The 22,638-nt window shown below is 36.7% G+C and overlaps 1 protein-coding gene, 1 long non-coding RNA gene and 1 pseudogene across 2 annotated transcripts; all 3 read right to left on the bottom strand.

The window, feature by feature from the left end:
* Window positions 1-495: 495 nt before the first annotated feature.
* On the bottom strand, window positions 496-1,476 carry LOC131150192 (uncharacterized). Its single transcript, XR_009135488.1, has 2 exons — window positions 1,247-1,476; window positions 496-966 (listed from the first exon to the last, which is right to left on the bottom strand). It is a non-coding gene; the product is annotated as an uncharacterized LOC131150192 (long non-coding RNA).
* A 4,952-nt stretch (window positions 1,477-6,428) lies between these two features.
* Window positions 6,429-9,976, bottom strand: LOC131150191 (uncharacterized; annotated as a pseudogene).
* A 2,898-nt stretch (window positions 9,977-12,874) lies between these two features.
* Window positions 12,875-21,884, bottom strand: LOC131150190 (peroxisomal adenine nucleotide carrier 1-like). Its single transcript, XM_058100786.1, has 6 exons — window positions 21,795-21,884; window positions 21,566-21,711; window positions 14,800-15,031; window positions 14,051-14,197; window positions 13,562-13,719; window positions 12,875-13,405 (listed from the first exon to the last, which is right to left on the bottom strand). Exons 2-6 carry the CDS (start codon window positions 21,706-21,708, stop codon window positions 13,126-13,128), a joined length of 960 nt encoding a protein of 319 aa, XP_057956769.1. The 5' UTR covers window positions 21,709-21,711; window positions 21,795-21,884; the 3' UTR covers window positions 12,875-13,125.
* Window positions 21,885-22,638: the final 754 nt, after the last annotated feature.

Genomic DNA, 22,638 nt, shown 5'->3' with positions numbered 1-22,638 from the left:
ACAATCACAAGACAAAATTACTTTACACAGATCGAAAAGACAAATGTTGAATAGAAAATTGAAGAATATCATCATAGTCAAAACAAACAACAACGAACACATTTGACTTGACTACCTCAGAATCAAACATTTGTTCTAATTGGAAGAGCATTGGGAGGTCCTCATCCTTCGTGGAACACAGATCATCCTAAAACTGAAGAGCTGAGGGACTTGGAGCCACCACAACTTTTACTACATTATGATGCTGCAAAAGGTCCCATATAGCAGTATATAGAGAAGAATAAAGAGACGAGTAACCATATGCAAACTGATGTTTCATGATGAAACCTTTGAAAGCTTTCCACAGAATTGAGATTGGAGCGTAGAAGGATAGAACCTTTTGAAGAATAGGGAAATACCCCGAAAGTACTAATAAGAAACATGCACAGATCAAAATGGTGTACCCAGCCATCCCACGAAATGCGGTTTACTCCGGTTTCCATCACATACAAGTGCTGCCAACAGAAAAAGGCCAATAGTATTGCATCACTGCACAAGTTTATCAGAAGAAAATTTTCCTCACGGCTTGAATTTCCTCTCTACAGAGAAAAAAGAAAAGAAAAAGGTTACCCCTCCCCTGCCCCAACATATGTTTCTTTTGCTGCATGACTTTCTTTTAACTGGGCTACTTTGCTCCAGGACAAATCAGATGGGGCCTCTTCGTTTACTAGCTTTATGCATCCTCGTCTTCATCACCATCTCAGGTGCTTCTTAACCAAGCATTTGAAACCCAAGTAGTAGTCTTTGTGAGCTTTTCCTTCATCATCAAATGCAATGCCAAGCTTAGTAGAGCCATGAGGATCTGGGCTTTAGAAACCCCACCTTCAAGAAACCCAGTTCACATTGTCTTTTCAGAGCACACCAGGAAATATTTTGTGGGGTTTCCAGTGACCTTCCTCAGTACCCATCTTCATCTCGTTTAGCAGCCTGAATCATGTTAGAAACCTGTGAATGATGTTTTCAAAGTTTTCTACAGGAATGTTTAAAAATTAAAAAACAAGGTGGCAGTTTTGTAATTATTTTGAAAAACTAAAAATGGATAATGAAAATTGTCTTCCACATCTGAACAAGCCCTAAGACTCAAATATAATAGGAAAAACCCAAGATTCAATCCGGGCTTTGATCCCTTTGGAAAGGGGAAGAGCATACTATTTAATAACAAAACATTCACAAATATCATTTACCAACCCAATCTTGAGAAGAATACCTGAGAAGGCATAGAGAAAACAACCAATGAGAAAATTGGTTCACTGTCCAACATCAAGCAAAACAAAATCAAATTATTTTAATTCTACCACACAATAAACATAAAATTTCAGTGTATCAACCCAAGATTAACATGAATGCTTAAGAGGGATAGAGAAACAACCAATGAAAAAATTTGAGGGCTCTCCAGCTTCAAGAAAAAAAAATTCAAATTATTTTAATTCTTTCATGCAACATAGCATTGACAGAATAGAAATCAAAATAACATCCTTCCAACATGCATGAATACATTCAAAATACAATTAATCTCAGTCTTTCTCTTAATACGGAAATACTAATTTCCTCTGTAAAACATGCAAGAAAGAGAGAGAAGGTGAGATTACCTGAGAACATGCTCTGTGAGAGGAGCTGGCACATCTACTTACTTTTTTTCTTTTTTACAGAAACGCAAAATTTATTGGTAGCCCTCACTTATGGCGGAGGAAAACCGTGATTACAAAACTAATTCAAGGCTAACAAAACCCGTACCGAAATCCAACTAAAACAAACTAAACAAGACCATATGAATCAAAACAAAAACAAAATACCTGCAAAACAAAAACCTGGGGAAAACATAGGAGAACCAAATGATGACATTTAAAAATGAGGGCTTGGGATACTCATCTTTATCCATATGAATTAGACCTCTCATTTTATTCGGCAGCACATCACCTACAAAATAACTCCTCGTGTTGCCTCCCTCGCCTTGACGAGCCAAGTAATCCGTCATCTGATTACCTTCTCTAAATAGGTGCTTTATAGAGAACTAAAGGCCTTGTAGCTCCTCCTCTAACAATTCCCAAAAGTCTCATAAGTACTAGGAAGAGCAAATTTCAGATGTGATCCATCCCATCACCAATTCCAAGTCGCTTTCAATACAAATATTTTGATATCCCAACTCTTTACAGAGCCGAACACCATTAGTAAAAGCCTACAACTCCGCTCCATTATTAGTACTTGACTCAAATTTTTCAGATAAAGCGGCCTTAATATTACCCAAAGAGTTGCAGATGATACCACCACCACCACAAAAACTAGAATTTCCTCTATAAGAGCCATCAATATCTAGCTTCAAACACCCTACAGGAGACTTTTCCCATACTACTTTTTGAGGAGTTCTAACCTTCGGTGTTATCGTTTTCACTTGGAACTCTTCCAATAAATTCTTATCAATAGAAGGCAGAGAACCCTTCACGCCTTTTGCAATTTTAGCAAGCCAAAACCTCACCGATAACCAAACTGCATTCCCCAACTCACACTTATCTTCCATGTGGGCTTTACAACATCTGAGCCAAAGTCTCCAAGAAATTATAATAGGCAACAAACCGATGATCGTACCTTTTTGGGTTGATTTTTTAGCACATCTGAACCATCTACTAATTTTCACCCTCCAAGGTTCATCATCAAAGTTTAGAATTCTCAAGACAGACGCTGCTCTCTTCCAAACCATACTTGCAATGGAACCCGTACTCAGAACATGATTAAGGGATTCCTCCTTTTTATCCATGCAGCAGTTGTAACATGAACCCATATCAATTCCCAGTTTTCGCACTCTTTCATCTACAAGAAGACATTAGAACATGACATTCCACATACGCATCGATACTTTCTTAGGAAGAAGTTTATGCTAGACTCACTCCATCCATGGGTACTACTCCCCTTTAATTCTTATCACCTCCCAAGTCGAGGCAGTTGAAAATTTTCCATCTCTGGAACTGGAAGGCTTCCAAATAAAACACATCAGGCCCCAATTTGTGCTCATGAGAACACTCCGCAAAGGGACCACTGCTCAACCACTTATCAAACTAAAAAGAAGTTTTTCCTTCTCTAACCTTCACATAAACATTCTCATAGACATTTGGAAAGATCTTTAAGATTGTCTTCCAAAATCGAGAGCCTGTAGGAGTATAATTGATTGAAGACATGTGACCTGATTTAACGTATTTAGCCTTAAAGAGATAGATCCAAAGATGATCTAACGTCAACAATCTCCAGAGTAGTTAGAGGGGCGAGGTGAGCCAAGGTGCAAGGCGTTTGTGAGGCGCACAATTATTAAAATGGAATAAAATGTCTATTTGGGGTAATTGATATATGAACATATGAATATCTAGTAATATTACAATTTTAAAAACAATGTATCATATATTTCAGGCAAATTAGGCAATAACTCATTTTGTGTTAGTAGCTAATAGCCTAATCCAGACAATAACCCATTTAAGATTTAAGATTTATATAATGCATTTCCAAAAAAATTAAAAAACAATAGCTAAATTTCAATAAAAAGAATAAATATTATGTATTAGTTATAAATTATAAACTTACATTAATTAAACTAAATATTACAAATTAAAAAAAAGTAGCTAAATTTCAGTAAAAAGAATAAATATTATGTATTATTTTTAATTTATAAACTTACATTAATTAAACTAAATATTTAATTAGTAATTACATATAAAGAAGAAGAAGAAGAAGAATAAGAATAAGAGTAGCTAAATTTCAATAAAAATAATAAATATTATGTACTAGTTATAATTTATAAACTTACATTAATTAAACTAAATATTACAAATTAAAAAAGAGTAGCTAAATTTAAGTAAAAAGAATAAATATTATGTATTAGTTATAATTTATAAGCTTACATTAATTAAACTAAATATTTAATTTATAAGCTTACATATAAATAAGAAGAAGAAGAAGAAGAAGAGATGCAGCAGGCAGCAAGTCGCAAGCAGAAGAAGAAGAAGAAGAAGACTTACGAAGGTTCGAAGGCTCAAAGAAGAGCTCGTTGCTGGTTCGAAATGTTGAAGACGACATGACGAACTCACGACTGGTTTGAAGGCAGGCAAACGAACTCGCGAGGCTCCTGCTAGTTCGAAACGAAGTCGCGAAGGGTTGTGCTTCTTCAAAATGTCGAAGACAAACTCACGATCCTGGTTCGAAGCTCGAAGACAAAGTCGCAAAGGCTTTCGGCTGGTTTGAAGGCTCGCAGACGAGCTCACGCTGCTGGTTCGAAGCATCGCGAAGGCTCCTACTGGTTCGAATGTGCAAGACAAACTCACAAAGGGCCGAAAGGGGCTAGGGCTCTATTCGTTCGAGTCGAATGAGGGCTATGGGTCTAGATGTGGCTATTTCTCTCCTTTAAATGACTAAAAAATCACAAGGCGCAACTCACTACCCCCGTCGCCCCACTACGCCTCGTCTCGCCTAGTGTCGCCTCTTGCAGGTCACCTCTCCTCACCTGGTTTGGGGCGCAAGCCTCTTCGCCTCACTGCGCCTTGCGCCTAGGAGGCGCGCTTTTAACTACTATGTCAGTCTCCAAGCAAGCCTCATGTGAAAAGATCTTTGAACATCATTAAGGTCCCTTATGCCAACACCCCCTTTATCTAGGGGTTTGCAAACTTTGACCAAGCACACCATTTCATTTTCGCCCTACCATTACTCTCTCCCCAAAGAAAAGAAGAGAGAATGGAATTAATATTTATGATCACCACCAAAGGAACTGAGAGAACCACTAGCGTATGTGTCGCCATGCATGATAAAACATGCCGAATAAGGATGAGACGACCTCCCTGAGACAGCAACCTCATCTTCCAACTTGCCACCTTATTTCGAATTTTTGAGAGCAATGGATAAAGCAATCTAGCAGTAAGGCGACCATAAATCAAAGGTGCCCCAAGGTACATCATTGGAAAATTTCCTTTCACAAAACCCGTCAAGCATAATAGCCCCCTTCTTCTAGAAATGTTGATCTTGTTGGACAAAAAGAGAGCTGATTTCTCCTTGTTGATTAATTGGTCAGGCCAACTTTCATACAGATCCAACGTCTTCAAAAGCATCTTCACAGCATAAACAAGCAAGTCATCGGCATATAATAGATGAGAGACTAAATAAGCTCCCCTCGGAAGATAAAAATTTCCAATCCTGCCTTCCTCAAATTTTTTTTTTTAATAATCTAGAAAGAGTTTCTTCCATCAAAATAAACAAATATGGAGATAGTGGACCACCTTTCCAAAGGCCCCATTGAGATTTGAAGAAACCCCTATACGTACCATTCATCATGATTGAAAACCACGGGAGCTGGCACATCTACACTTCACAACAAACTGGGAAAACTGAGATGATAAAGATATTCAGCTCCATCTATGCAAATGGGTGCTACTGCTTCAAAGATAATCGGATGCTGCTTTGAAGGGGAGCACAACATGTTGATGCTTCGATTAGGCATAATTGGGTATTTTTTAGCATTGCAGATCCAGAGCAAGAAAGAGAGAATGTTACTACCGTCCAGAGTTAAAGCATGTGACTCAACCATAAAAATTCTCAAGTGGGGCTCATTTTACTAGAAAGAGTTGGCATGAGATAAGGATTTATTTATTTATTTATTTTGGAAGTTGCAGGGGCAATTTTTCCATTTTCCTCAAGCATCAGCAAATCCTTCCAACCTTTCAAAACATAAGAGATGGTTTCAACAAATACTAGTAAATTGTACATAGTATTTGTACAATACCTATTCCAAGAAAAATAAGGTTCTTACAACAAAAACTGAAAATAAAAGTTTTTGCCACAATTCTAGCAAGTTTTGCACATTGCAGTTGAACATATCCTGGTGGTCATTGTGTTGGGCTTTTGTGGAGCCTAGTTGCATTAAATTTGGATGATGACCTGACCTTTCTTTAATGAGAGATTTCTATCCTAAGGTTTAGTCCATGAAGCGAAGACTTGGGCCATAAGGCCTGTGGGGGTCCGAGGGCAACGCCCCTAGGAAAATTTTTGGGCCCGTTTTGTAGTCCATTCGAAACCCTGTGCACAGCATATAAAAAGATTGTTTTTTGGGTGATTAGGGTATGCGGTCACACTTCGTGAGAGAGCGAGAGGGAGAGCATTGTACCACCGCACTCACTGTATTTTCTTCCTGATAATAGTGAAATCTCTGCAACTCTGTGGACGTAGGCAAAATTGCTGAACCACATAAATACTGTCTTGTGCGTGTGATTGATTTTTCTTTGGCATGTGTTCTTTCTCTATTTTGTTTCTCACAGGTTTCGGGAATTTGTTCTTAATTCCCAACACGTTGTTCTTTAACAACCACTGATATGGGCAAAACTTCTACTGGCAATTGGAAAAGTTACAATTTCAATCATCACTTTGAATGAAAAGTGTAGGATTTATATTCATCATTAAAGAACAATAGTTTGCATAAACAAGAGCACAGGGTTGCTATGATGAAAATGAAAAATTAAGACAACAGATCAAACAACAAACTGGTAGAGTACAAAGCTACATGGTTCTTAGTAGTTCATCACCCTAACAACGCTACACGATCCTTTTGTATCGCCTGAGTAAGGTTGATATCAAACAGCTCGCACCGTATTAGCATCTCCATTTCATAGAAGGGATACTTTAATACATAATCCGTGTACAGTTCAAATATAAGTTTTAAGAGACCCTCCATGTGTTGTGTTCCAGGATCACAAACCACAAAGAACTTTGTCCCTGCAAAGACAAATACTTATTTCCACAATATATAATTTTTCAGAAAACCCTAAAAAAGCATTTGGATCCAAACATAAGTGAAATTTCCCCAGGAACTCCAAATTTTCAAGGACAGAGCAACATACATCAAAGTAGGAGCCAGGCAATTTGATATATATAACCATTATTTTCACTTCTCATATTGTGAAGACAAATATTAGACTGCAAGGTACAGCAATCAAGGATTCAACAAGTGACGTACAGCGTTAACTTTTACATTTTCCCATGTTTGTGAATCATACATCATAACAAGCTATTTTTTAGAAGATCACAAAGCAAAAAGAAATTTAAACAGATTTTTCATCAACATAGATCTGTTACTGTTAATGTTCCTCCTATCCTAGTGAACATTAAAACTGACATATTGGTCATCTTCAGAATAATTTACCATGCAACTTTGTTAGTTGTTACTGTTGACACAAATTTAGATGGACTGGCAGATTTGTCATTGATGGTAGCTATGCATAGTAGAAAATTTCAAGGTTGAACACCTGACTTCGGGAGTAGCGGAGAGACACTCACCTTGTGTTTCCCAATTGTAGTAAATCTAGTCATAGTTGCCATTAAGTGCTGAAAAACCAAATAGAGCCACCTTATAACATGGGCCAACTATGAAATGAAATTGGGAGTGACTACAGCCACCCTAACAGTTTGCATCCAAATTCAAGTATATTTGGACGTGGAGATTGAATGTTGATTAAAAAAGCAAATGGTATAACTCCTTGTCACATAGTTTGTCTTTGAATGGATTTTTATTTTTCAATCAGCTAGTCTTTCAGTAGGTTAGCTCCCAAATATAGGAAATCTGATTCCAGTTTAATAGCTCAATCACAAAAGAGGCTCACCTAGCTATATTGGGGTCATAATCCATTCTTTACATTCTAGCATAATTCAATCAATCAAAATGACAAATTGGTTTTATGAGAAACCCATCCACAGGAGCAAGAGGACACTGGATTTTCTTCCCATTGGCCTTCCTATAAACTCAAGTACTTTGTAAGACCTACAAACAGATTGGTGCCTCCAGCCCAACCATAAGAAAGGAGGTGTGTCTTTGACTTCAAGATGGACCACCACACCAGAAACCCAACATTATCAGTCACATTCGCTCCCCTTTTTATCATCTCTGCTAAAACCCCCCATCCATCCAATTTTAAAAGCTTTATCCTAACAATTCCACAAGGTTAACTGTACTGGTTGTCATACAGCACAAAGTAGATCAAATATTAACACAGTTTCTCCTGCCACTCTTGATTTCCCCGCAGATTAAGCTTCATATAATAAGAAATCAAAATTCTAAAATTTGCCTATTTAGAAATAAGTATAGTTCCATTGAAATGTATGGAAAGGAGATATGAGTTTCAAGAGACCCTCAAAATGATGTGTTTCAGTCTAACTTTTTGGAAAACCCTTTAAAAAAGGCATTAGGATTCAAACATAAGGAAATTTCCAAGAAACTCCAAAATTTCAAGGACAGAGCATAGATCAAAGTAGGAGCTGCGCAATTTAATGAATATAACCATTATATTTTTTCTTCTCATATCGTGAAGAAAAATATTTGATCTGCAAGGTACAACAATCAGGGATTACGAGGAACATAGTGTGTTACCTTCTATATTTTTCCATCCTTGTGAAAAATATATCATAACATGCTGCTTTTCAGAAGTTCATAAAGCAAAAAGAAAAGTAAACAGATTTTTCATCAACATGAAGAATTAAGTGCTGTAACTACCGTCAGTGCTAATGCTCCTTCATAGCAAACATCAAAACTGAAGTATCAATAATCTTTATAATAACTTACCGCACAAAGTACTCTAGAAGTGTTATTTTCATAACTAATAAAGTTTGTATTTTTTAGTTGTGATAATAATTTTAAAAATAAAAATGTAAACCAACAAGGTGCTATATCATAAAGGGCAAAAGTCACTAACCTCCCCTGAGATTTCAAAATTTTCAATGACCACTCCTAAAATTTAAAAAATCCTATGAACCTCCCTAAACATTTGATTCTTGGACACTTATATTCCTTAAAAAGCTTATCTTTTTGTGAAATTTTTGAAAAAGTATGTGTCTTTTTGACAAACTTTTGAAGGAGGTTGGTAGAATTCTTGAAATCTCAATAGAGGTCCTTAAAATTTTTAAAATCTCAAAGAAAGTTAGTGTCTTTTAATCAAAACTCAAGGGAGGTCAGCATCTTTAGCCCTACCTATTGATCATGATAAGAATGGTGCTACATTCGTTCATAACATAAATAATGCAAAAACAAATATCACATTTCCACATTCACAAGAATCACAGTAGCCACTTGACTCCATTAATTAAACCACATAATCTCGCAAAAAGAACAGTAACATCCAACTAAACATCAAGATAATGTCGCATTTCATTCTAAAATTTTCACTATTCGAAGCTCAATAATACCATAACCTGTCTAAAACCAAACCTAAACTGAAATTTAATCTCATTTTTCTCAGTAAACAAACCAAGGGCCTAAAAAGAATTGATCCATGCTACTTGATTAAGTCGAATTGTTCACAATGCAATACCCAAAACAATAAACAACATAAATTTCAAAATTCTCTTAACTTCTCCCAATTTTCCCGGCAATCACGCGGGTAGACAAGAATTAAGATTCCGCATGCATTACCAGTGAGAGACTGGAAGCAGTGGAGATCAAAATTATCGGCTTCGAGGAGTTCGATGCCGGTGCAACCAAGGACCGGCGATAGCTGCTGTGAGATTGCGTGCATCGAGTGCCACAGGCTCGCCAATCGCAAGCTATCATTCGTGTCCATGCGCCCCGCCGAACCATAGTCCTTGATTTTTCTCAAAAAAGGAAAAGAATGCTGTTAGATCGATACGCATCACTAATGAAAACTGGAATTATGGCTGTCTGATGCGAAGGAAAATATTATTCGTAGGATAATATGAACCAGAATTTTCACATTCTACCTTGTGGAAGATCAAGCCTCCCGTCCCGACTTCTTGATGATATAGAGGCTGTAAATTGCGGGCATTGATGCCAATACGACAGAGTTCAGCACTCACAGGTTGAAGAATTGAAGATGGGTACTGTGGACAACTAGTGGGCTCCGAACTGAGACCCGACCCAATTAGGAGCACTAAATGGATCGGTTCCTGCTGTGAATAAAATTTATATTCGAACTCACCTAATTAATTAAAACGTTATAGATGAGATTTGCCACTTTTTAATATTTAATTGCCATAGCTAGAAAATAGCGTCTAAAATAAAGACACAATTTTGATATATATATATATATATATATAAATCTGTATTTTTTATTTATTTATGATTCTTGAAGTTGAAAAAAGGCATCGAAATACAAAATCGAAAGCCTTAGAAGCTATCCTCTAAGTCAATCAGTGTGACTTGTTTTCGATACAAAAGTTTATTAAAAATCTTCTATTTGCTTTCGGCTCATTTGGTTTGGTAAAATAGTTATTGCTTAAAATAAAATAAATTTGTTGTTAATTCCCAACGGGGTTGGTTCAACAAATTAAAAAAAAAAAAAAAAAAAGAGCAAGCTTGAATTGAAGTTCAAGTCCTAAAATAATAGTGCGATTCTCAAATAGTTCGTAAAATAATATCGTAGAATTATGTATTCAATTTTTTCAAGTCATAGAAGTGCCATTATTAAAACAGATATGAATAAAACTTACACAAACTGAAGAAGATTAAAAGGAAATGGATGAAGTAGGTTTAGAGATATACAAGGAGGGGGTAAAGGGGAAGAGAAGAGAACAATATTAAGAACTCCCACCAGATATTTGTCCTAGTGTCTTCTCTTGTGTGTTCTTGCTCAAATTGTTGTTACAACTTCGGATTTCAAACTTAATCCATTTCCTCAAAACTGAAAATTGAGTATTAAGCTACATGGATTCACAACCATGGAAAGATTTGAAAATTGATCTGACCATTAGTTGTAGTGAAAAAGATTAAATGTAGTTGCGTATCATACCATTATACCAAGAAGAAATGAGAGAAATAAAGGAAGAAGGAACAGAGAGGAGGAAGAATGGGGAGTGAGTCTTCAGTTTTTCAATCCTTTATTATCTCTCAATTACAGATGTTAGGAAGAGAGAGAATGGAATGAAATGAAGAATGAATGTTTCATATTTATTTGCAGAGAGAGATAGATTTAAGATGGTGAAAACCAAAAGAGGATGCAGTTTTGAGATGGATTCTCAATCTTGAGCGAACAAAGAAGGGATAAACATAGCTAAGAAGAAAGACAAGAGGGAGGAGAGATGAGGAAGAATAGGGAACTGCGTCTTTAGTTTTTCAACATCCTTATTCTTTCTCTATTATTGATTCTAGCAAGAGCTCTGATCAAGATGTACAACGAGTAGGTAAATGAATAGATGAATAGAATTCTGACAAATTTAGGGACGGAAGAATAAATAATGAAAAGAAAGAGAATGAGAAGAAGAGAAAACCTTATTGAATTCTGCCACTGCACTCCAAGAACTGCTCTAGTCCAAATTGTTCTGTATCTGATTCCTTCAATTCACATGAGTGTCATTCTTGCAATAATTGCAGAGAATAGTCTATAGACATATAGAAAAAGAAGACAATGGAAGAGAGAGATAAGCAAAGTTTGGAGAAGAACAGGGAGAGAAGGGAAGGAAAATAAAGAGATGCAGAGATAAGAAAATGGTAGCATCTCCATCCTTTCCCCATAACAATTTGCATATCTTTATACTCATATATTGCCCCATGGCAAAAAAATAAAAAACTGTATCGACTTATTGTACATTGTTTCTACTAATTATGGATTACAATACATCTCAAAGTACAACAACACAACAACAAAATCAAACCTTAGTCTCACTAAGTGGGATCAGCTATATGAATCATTTTCCGCCAATTTATGCAATCATGGATCATTTCTTTTGATGAATTCAAGAATATTAAATTCTTACTCATTATCTCCTCTCAAGTTATTTTAAGTCTACTCCTACCCCTTCTACTACCCCCCACAGTAACTAAGTCACTCTTCCTCACAGGTGCACTATATGGCCTACGTTGCAAGTATCCATACCATCTGAGTCGTTCCTCCCTTATCTTATCTTTTATATGAGTTACACCTAACTTACTACGAATATGTTCATTCCTTAATTTATCTTTCAATATTATATCACTCATCCATCTAATCATTCTCGTCTCGACAACTTTTACCTTTTGAATATTATTTTTCTTCGTATAACATAATTGGTCTTATACCTATCCTATAAAACTTCCCTTTCAATTTTAAGGATATTCTACGATCACATAGTACACTTGAAGCACTTCTCCATTTTACCCAACCTACTTTAACTCTATGCATGACATGATAGATTCAAAGTATCGAAATCTACAAGTGTTATTTATTTCTTCATCATCAAGTTTAACTTTGTCTCCAATATTCCTCCTATCATTACTAAAATTACATTTCATATATTCTATTTTATTTTTACTTATCCTAAAGCATCTAGATTCCAACTATACATCTCAAAGTGATTTTACCAATAAATTATACCAATCATGGGTCTGTAATTTTTCGATGTCCAACATGGTGTTAATTTCAAGTATGAGAGGTGGAAGACTGCCTCAAATGAGACACCTCATCCCCTCAGTTTCTTCAACTTGCACAGACTGTTTGATGCTGTATTTTCAAAACAGCTCAGTACTTTTTAGTTAAATTGGATACAATTAAACAGCCCAGAGACCTAGAGCCGCCACAAAACCCTTACTGCAGTATGATTTTGCAAAAGAAGATCAGAAATGCAATATCTAGAAGAATGAAGAAACGTTGTAGCATAATATGTTGATGTTTTCAAGAGGAAACCATTAACAAGGCTTTCCAGAGGATGAGGATTTGGCTTTAGAAGGATCAATTTTTTTTTAGGAACAAGAGGTGCCCAAAAGTAATAATAAGGAACATGCAAAGACCAAAAAGGCATACTCAGCCATCCCATGAAACACAGCTGACTTTGCTTTCACTCATAAGCCAAGAAGCAGCACAAGTCCCTGCTAACAGAAAAAGGCAAAGCGTACTGCGAGTATAAGCTCCCATATTATTACTGAACAGGTTAACCAGAAGTAATTTTCCGTTCTTACAACAACATGAGTTTCCTCTGCGTGAAACAGAAGTACCCCCGACTGCAGCCCGACATTTATTTCTTCTGCTGCATAACTTTTTTTTCATCTGCCTATTTTGCTACATACTGCTCCACAGAGTGGGGGGGACAAGTCAAGTGGAGCTTCTTTGTTTACAGGCTTTATGCATACTCATCCTCGTCACTGTCTCAGGCACTCTTTAACCTGGGTGAGGTGAGGAATAGATATCGTTGAAGTGCAAGGATTAAAACCCAAGTAGTCTTTGAGATTTTTTCCTTTATCATCAGATGCAATGCGGAGCTTAGCACAGTCTTCAGGATCTGGACCTGTAACCCCTTGAAGAAACCCAGGGCACCTTCTCTTTTCCATATAGCACAGAATGCACCAGACACTGTTTTCTGGGGTTTTGGGTGACCTTCCTCTACACCATCTTCATCTGTCTCTGCAGCTTGAATCATGACCTTACACCTGGATAATTTTTCATAATTAACCACTAAATAAGCAAAGGTTTTAAGATTTCTACTACTAAGGACCAAAAAAAAAAAAATTGTCACCATGAACTTCCCAAAGCCCCTTTGGGATGAGTTGGGAAATGCATGAGGGAAGAATCAAATAACTATCCACCTGATAACCGGGTATGTTACAAAGGTGGCAATGCACTTGGAAACTGCACCTAGTACAAATGCAGAAAAGGCTGAAAGAGCTTCTGTGGATGAATCTGCAGCCTTTTTACTCAACTGTCTCCTTATTAGTCTCTGTTTCAGCTGATCAAATACAGTGTACTGCACAAAATAGAAGTTTTAACTTCAGCTTGATTTCACATCTATTTACAAGTCAAAAGTCCCCCCTTTTTTTATGTCAACCCAAAAAGGAAACCAGTGAAATTTATGATTCAGAAACAGCAGATAGTGGTTACAACTTTTAGATACAATAATGTTAGGACAAAGCATCCGGAATCTAACTGGGTCCACCTCTTTCATTAAGAATCCTAGCCAGTTATCATATACCATGTTCCTGTCATGAACTTTATAATCTCACGGATAGGTCCAATCAAACCAACCACAATCTGCATGTGAGCTCAAAAACAGAATTTATGCAGGGATAGTCAAGTACCTGGATAGAAGGGTTTGATGTCAGAAGAAGAGACACACCAAGTCCGTCAAATGCCTCTCTCCAAGTGCCCTCTGAAAGGGTTTTCAATAGTCCTTTGGATTTCCCAAATTCACTTGTCTGCATCCTTGAAGATGCTGTATCCAACGGCTGCATAATAAAATAAGACTCGTAGTATTGTGTTGAAACAAAAGAAAACGAAGTAACAGAAAAGTTCAATAATAATGATGAGACTGAGGATGCCGCACAAATATAAAATCATATCAATTTTCTTTGGATGGTGGAATGGCTTTTGTCCTAAGAGGCACTTGGGATCTCTTATTGCAGCCTGGGTTCACTTTTAGGATTTAAATCTTATCATGACCTTTTTCATTACTTATACCTGCAAAAATTTCCCTATAAAGGGCAAACTTCTACCATGACATTCAGTGGACAACAAAATGAAATAATTTACCTTTTATGTAATTTTTAAAGACCACCCAATTCAAGGACAAAACTGGCCCCCTGTTATATTGTATGTCAAAAGTTTCAAGAAGCATATGAATTATTTTGGCTGCTCAATTAACACTGTTCAAAAGGGGGGGAAAAGGCTGGGCCTGCCCCCAGCCAAGGATGTTCAAGACAGGGGATAGAGACATAGAGTGAGAAAAAGAAAGAGCTGCAAGAAATGTTCGATGGTGTAGCTAGCTAGCTAGAAAATGGATGTTTCTTGATCTAGAAAGATTGCATAAATTGCTTCAAACATGGCTTACTTGTGTCACTATCACAGTGCAGGCCCCCGCAGCAGCAGCAACAACCAAATTTGCTTTTGTTCCAATGTTTTTGTTTCCAGTTCTCTCCAAGTATAGCCTCTTAAAAAAGCTGTATCCATAGAAGTAAATGAACTGTGAAACAAAGGATTGTACATTCTTTGTCCCCAGACCCTGGTACAGCGAAAGGACCTTGTGAGTAGAAATTGCTTCCCACAGAACATCAGAAATGTTCCTGCATCAGCTAGAGCAATTGATTGAATAACGATTTCCCAAAGGTAACTATCCAATAATCTTTCACATAAGGCATCAGTTTGCCTTCTGGGCCATATGGGAGGTCACTTTCTATTAATAATTATTTGAAGCATTGTGAACAGGAACGTGGTAAAGAGCTCCTAAGAATTCAATTACAAAAGCAACTAAATTAAAGATGTGGGGATTACACGTACACAACATTCATGTCATGAGGTAGGACAAAAAGAGTTTTTCATGCTCCCTATTTCCTAAAGAGATAATTAAGTCTTGTTATCACTTCCTAACAAATACAATATTGCCCATGTTAGGAAAAGTATTAACTCCATTGGGGAACTAGAATCAAAACATGCAAAAAGGAGAACATCCAACTATGGACAAAAGCTCACAACCATGAAAATGTGCCTGTCATGATCCCACATTGGATATGTATAACAAAGATCTTGGCCATATAAGGATGTTTAGGCTTCAAAGCCACATGGCCTAAAGGGTCAAAGTGGACAATACCGCACTAAAGTTGGGACAAAACAATGACAGTTGGTTGGTCTGGTCGTAGTTGCAAAATTCTTTCTTTTTTCTTTTTTAATCCTAGAAATTTCATAAACATCATAAAATATGCTCTCTAGAGACCCCCAATGATGAAAATCCTAGGATAAATTTCTATGGTGTCCTTTTGAGCTTCATAACTAATATGTTTAAATGATAGAAGATTGTATATGTAGTTTTTTAAAATTTTATTTTTTTATTTGATAATGAGTATCATCTTTGTTCCCAAACACCCATTTATACATCCCTCCTTGTCAGCCTTGTTGCATCCTTCATCTTGTCAGGCCTAAAGCATGGACGCCTTATCAAACACCATGTCTTTGCTCATCTCCACCTTCTTGTCCTCTAGATCCCACAACTTGAACCCCTTGTCCCAGTTTTCATAGCCAATTAACAGGAACCTCTTGGATTTAGGGTCTAGCTTGGATCCAAGTCGACAAGGAACATGACATACACTAGGCAACCAAAGATCCTCAATGTAGAGTAGTCTACTTCCTAACATATCAAAACTACCTCAGCCACAGTAGTGCATTACTATCTAGTTGTGACATGTTAATAATATAACAGCCATGTCAAATGCATTTGTCCATAAATTCTTAGGCAATCTCACACTCTAGCCTTCTCAAGTAGGGTCATGTTCATGTTCTCTGCCAACTCAATTCCACAATAAAGTCCTACAAACTATAAAATGATTTACAATTCCCTCAGACTTGTAAAAGTACAAAAATTTATTTGACTTGTACTCCAATGCATTATCTGACTTCAGATACTTCACTAAGTTTCTCATTTGTTTCTCAATCTTTGCCTTCTGTCACAAGCCAAACTTGTTCAAGGCATTATACTTGTCTGTGACCGCTTCTCTTGTGTGCATGGCATGGATTACCATCGCGTAAATAATAGTATAAATTTTGTTAATTGAGTGTGTTGATATCCTAATGTAAAATGGGAATATGACTAGTGACTACTCAAGACATTTTAGTGTCTCCTAGTGCCAGAACTAAAATATCATATAAAGTTCTTTAGGGGAGAATGAGTGTTCATCATGTTATAAAATTCACTAGTTTTCGTAAATGTGTTTAGCCTACTTGTCTCCCTCGCTAAACACACAATGCTTGTGTAGGTTTTGTTAATGAATTACCTTGTTTCAATGTTTACCACATGCTTGTCATTAGCTTTCATGAATTGCTTATTGCTTCCACTTAATTTTTATTCAACTATTGTGAATGTGCTCTTATGGTAAACTGCAGTATACTTTGGCTGACTATTTAAGCAAGAATGCTTTAGCTAGTGCCACACAACCCTTCACAAAAGTGTGAAGCATTCGGCTCATGACAACTTCCAATGCTTGAATTTTGGGAAACACTAATAACTTTTCCTTCATGAAGTAAACACAAAGTTTCCTAAAGTGATCATCGATGAAGCAAACAAAGTGCTGAGCTCCAATCATTACTATACCCTCATAGTCAATTTTGCACTATTTCAACCATTTCAATGTCTTCCTTTGTGGGGTTCCATCGCCCATTCATATGTCTTAAAAACATGTGCCAAATCGTAGTCAACTGTTTCAATATCCGATGAAGGACAACACTACCCACAACTATACTACCCAATAGCCAATACTAACTGTTGTTGACCCATTTATCCTTCATGACAACTATATAGCCTTTTTGGCATCTTCAACCCACTCATATGTCTTAAACACATGTGCCAAATCATAGTCAACTGTTTCAATATCTGATGAAGGACTACACTACCCACACCAATAGCCAATACTAACTATTGTTGACACATTTATCCTTTATGACAACTATATAACCTTTCTGGCATCTTCAAAGTTCCACTATTTGGAGTTATTGAGAGTTCTTGCAAAGTCTTCGCCAAGAAATCAAGACAAAAAAGATTCTTCTAAAACACTTCTAACATTTTGTAATGTTCTAATAATGCCATCATACATTCTAATTTTCACAGTTCCAAGGCTAATAACTAGGGATGATCTTGTGAAGAACTACAAATCCACCATCACATTCTTTATAAAGATCAAACCACTCTTTGTACTTTGTATATAAAATAGAATTGTTACCTAAAGCATCTATGAACCAATTGTCTCTATACGTTAAGCTTGATCTCAATCCTTATCGTGATTCTCTTTCTTATAAAGAGGAGAATCCCACTTGTAGTTCTATTTTTACATGAAGCATTGAGCATTCTTGGCTCTTAATTGAGAACTTGCCTTGCCTTTCTACTTACCCCTCTCCTTTGATCTCTATCTCCAATGCTCAGCCTTGGCAACCAAGCTTTCTCATTCATGGGCATCCTTGTTAAGCTTCCTTGTAGCCTTTTTGACCTAAGAACCCCATAAAGCTCTTCATAGCGAAGGGCAGACTTCCAAGACAGCAGTATTATAACCAAGCGTTCCAATGAAAAGAAAGGAATGATGACAACATCAACACCTTATTTTCACCTTCAAGCTTCACATCTAGTTCGAGCAAATCATTGTGAATTTAATTAAACTTATTTATATGCTAATATAAAACTCCACCCACGGGCATACAAAGAAATAGAAACAATTTCTTCAAGAGCAATTTGTTGGTGTTGCTCTTCACCAAGAACAAAAACTCTCCAACTTCAACCCCCCCCCCCCCCTTTTTTCGACATTTTCCCTTCCATTACATCAAATACAACACAATCTACCAAATAGGGCCAACCAAATAATACTGAAGGTGATATGTTCTAGTTCCCACAAATCATTTTCATCCAACTTCCCCAACATCTCTCTTGCTCGCACCTTGTGTATCTTTTGTTGAACAAGCAAATTGGTTACCTGCATCTATCATAAGGCACAAGATGGAGTCTCCTTTTTCATCGAATTTGTAGAACCTTGTCTTCATCCTACTCATCCTTGTTGTAGCTTAGATGCAAACCCTAGAAAACCCTAGTTTGATGCTTCAATACCAATTATCATGAAATACACCCTAGGACTATGCACACATGGAAAAAAAGAAAATTAGAAGAAAATGAAAAGAACAAGGCAATTTATGTTGTTCACTAGTCTGACTACATTCATGAAGTCCCTGTGAGAAGTTCACTATATTGTCAATGAAAACTACTTAAGATTTCCTCATAGTGTGTGTGTGTGTGTGTGTGCACGCACATGTAGCCCCAATATGAAAAATCCCAAATGTCCTCACACAACAATATAATTACACTAGCCCAAGCTCAAAAATCATTTTGTACCGTGGGAGGATGAACCCCTGTGGTGCACTGTTGGGCCTTTCTTGTATCTATCTAGGCCCCTTGCCCTCCACACAACACCTCATTTACTTGCAGGCAGTGTTAAAGATATGAGCCTCAATTCAACAACATCATCCCTCCTAGTTTAAATTCTCTATCTGCACACATCAAAAACAACAGTTCATGGCACGAAAAATTGAAAACAAGGCTTCAAAGGTAGAACTAGCCAAACATATCCAAATTAAGAGGAGTTTTTTCCCATTTTATTATTATTTTATAATAAAATATAAAATAATACATTGTTTGGGAAAAATTTTCCTGTTTCGAGGCTTACGTAATCTCGCAAGTTGGTATTGCGAGATTTAAACAAATCTCACAAGAAGGTCTTGTGAGATTTAAACAAATCTTGCAGGTTGGTCTTGTGAGATTTGCATGGGACACTCTACTTTTCTTTTTCTTCTTCACGTGTTGTATGAACCTGCTTCTCTCCAAGCGTTCCTCCTCTGCTAGCGAGAGAAGGTCCAGCTCCCCCTCTCCGCCCACTCATCGCCGTCCACAAACACCACGATGCTGTAGTAGTAGAAATGGGTTCGCAAGCTCACCGTAGGAGTTGTCGCTGTAGCAGTCCACTGACATACGACAACTTTCACTAACAAAGAGAATCAAACCTCCGCTTTGCTTCTGCGCCCCAACCGCTCTGTGTCTGTAGAAGTTTGCAGTGCGAGGGATTGATTTGTCAGGGGTTCTGTCATTGGCATGGGGAGTGGCACAGCTAGGATGGGATTGATTTGTAAGTGCTACACTTACATGCAAACTATCAACTCCTACCTAGGTACCCTAGCTGCCACTTGCTACCCCCTACCCCTACCTTTATGGTTTGCAGTGCGGGGGATTGATTTGTCAGGTACCCTATTTCCATTCAAAAAATTTTTAAATGGTGTTGGGCATTCGCTCTTTTATGGTTTCCCTTCATGGAAATGGAGAACAACTTGGAAGCTAGTCTTATCCAGATATATATTGCATGCTTTCCATTTAGCTATATTCTTCTTATTAATTTTTGAATGAACAATCAAAATTAAGCACCCCTTTAGTTGTGAAAATTATTTTTTATTTAAAATTTTTAGAAAATTAAAAAAAATGTTAATTTATTTTTAAAATTTTTTAAAGATTCTTGAAAAGGTATGCTAAAAATAAAGTTAATTCATTTAATTGTGCAAAATAGTTTTTCATTTTTATTTTTAAGTTTAAAAATAGTTACAAAAAATGATAACTTATTTTTTTATTTTAAAAAAAATAAAATTATATAAGGTAGTGGGCCATTTCATATGCATGCATAATACCCAAGTAGACTCTCTCTTTTTCTCTCTCTCTCTCTCTCTATGAACAAATTCATAATCCTTAATTTGTATGTGAATATATATGAATGTGGATAATTAACCAGCTTACACCATGCTGAGGGATGGAGTGAGAGTGTAACCAACTATCATCCCAGTGAGGTTGGCATATTGAATTGATCCACAAGCGAAGGACATTGCTCCACCTAATCATGATCATCATTAATAATATTAATTATACATTGAAAAAAAAAAGTAGTATTATATATATATCATCATCTGTTTCAACATGCAAATCAATTATATACGTAGTAGTATAAAGATACATTATAGGTAGGCGTAGGGAGTAGCAGGTAGCAGGTAGCAGCTAGGATACCTAGGTAGGAGTTGACAATTTGCATGCAAGTGTAGCACTTACAAATCAATCCCATCCCAGCTACGCCACTCCCCATGCCAATGACAGTACCCCTGACAAATCAATCCCCCGCACAGCAAACTTCTATAGACGTAGAGCGGTTGGGGCGCGGAAGCAAAGCAGAAGTCTGATTCTCTTTACTAGTGAAAGTTGTTGTATGTCAGTAGACTGCTACAGCGACAACTCCTATGGTGAGCTTGCAAACCCATTTCTACTACTACAGCGTCGTGGTGTTTGTGGACAGCGACAGGTGGGTAGAGAGGGGGAGTTGAACCTTCTCTCGCCAGCAGAGGAGGAAGACTTGGAGAGAAGCAGGCGCAGGCAACATGTGAAGAAGAAAAAGAAAAGGAGAGTATCCCATGTAAATCTCGCAGGACCAAACTGTAAGATTTGTTTAAATCTCGCAGGCCCACCCTGCGAGATTTGTTTAAATCTCGCAGACCAAGTTGCGAGATTACGTAAGCCTCAAAACAGTAAAATTTTTCCAAACAAAGTATTATTTTATATTTTATTATAAAATAATAATAAAATGGGAAAAAACTCTTAAGAGAAGCCTTCACCATAAACTATCCACAAATCTAAGAAGCTTAAACTATTTATTATCAGTAGTAACTTAAGCAGAACAAACGAAAAACCTCTTCTGCTTCAAATATCTATATGGTTTTTAACATGTGTATAAAAAAAAAAATTAAATTAAATGAACCTCTTAACCAGAATTGGCCCATATTAAGGCATGTAATTTGAAATTTTAATCAATTTAAAGCACACGCCCATCAAAATTCAGACAGGGGCAGCCCATGAATACAGCTAAATGGAAGAAATTCCTAATAACCAAACAAACCTTATCACGAGTTCTGTCATAAAACCAAACCAGTTTGAATTCAACAAACAAACCAACAAGAAACAATCACGTCAAATGAAAACGAACCAACATAAAAATACTTCTGTCTCTCACGAAAAAGGGGGGGGGAGGGGGGGGGGGACGATGCACCTGTACTTTTGGTGATGGTGAGCTCGAACTTCAGCTTGATACTTGGTCTTACAGGTATCCAAAGGATACAAGGCGGTAGTGCTGACCAGAGCTCCAATAGTCCCTGAAGTTGCCTCCGACAACGATTCCAGATCAAACGGCATCCTCTGCAGTAATAACTAAGAGCCCATGAACAACAAAATACGGAACAGAAAATCAGAATATCGTGATAGCCATGGCTCATACACACCGACACTGCGAGTCGGAACGGCTTGGTTATGGAGTGCGGAAGAAACCAACGTGACGCACAAAAATACAAAATGATCTCTCTCTCTCTCTCAATTCTCAAACCCGGCTCGTTTGGGGCGTTTATATATATATATATATATATATATATATTTTTTGGAGTTTCTTTTGATTTTAATTTTTTAACAAAAATTATTTAAAAATAGTTGAAACTAAAATTTTTTTTCCCAAATTAATACGTCTCAAAAAACGTTAGTTGTATTAAACTCAAAAACGTTAGACCATTCAGCATTTTTTAATTGAAGGACGATTTGACTTATTAAAAAGCGAAAGTGTTTTTAATTTAAAAAAACGCTACATCATCTAACATTTTTTACATTTTCCATACACATGTACGATGTAGTCAATCAAAACACGTTGGATGGATTAATGGTGTTTAAAACGCTACTCCGTCCAGTATTTTTTGCATGTCCTAAACTTTCTCATACATTTTTAATTTAATATGTGAACAAGCACACTTAGGAGTGAAATCGGTTCAATTCGGTTTGGTTATGGGGCAAATCGAAAAATATGATTTTTACTTTAGTTGAGCCGAAACTAAAACCGAACCGAATGGACTATTCCTTGGGGAACTGAATATTGGGTGGTTCAGTTATGATTTTTTCAGTTTATAATCGAGAATTTTAACATACAATGATTTTTTATTTTTTATTTTTTTGTACAAAAGTTTTTGAGAAAATCTTTAGTAGATCCATCAAAAGTAGGAGGAGGTGAGAGTGATGTTCCATTGTGATTTTTCTTTTTGCATCCAAAAAGAGCCATCAATTTAATTACTTTAACAACAATAA

The sequence above is a fragment of the Malania oleifera genome, chromosome 3, assembly GCF_029873635.1.
Source record: "Malania oleifera isolate guangnan ecotype guangnan chromosome 3, ASM2987363v1, whole genome shotgun sequence".
Lineage (NCBI taxonomy): Eukaryota > Viridiplantae > Streptophyta > Magnoliopsida > Santalales > Ximeniaceae > Malania > Malania oleifera.
The sequence above is the reverse complement of the archived record's forward strand: the minus strand, read 5'-3'. Positions and strand labels throughout refer to the sequence as shown.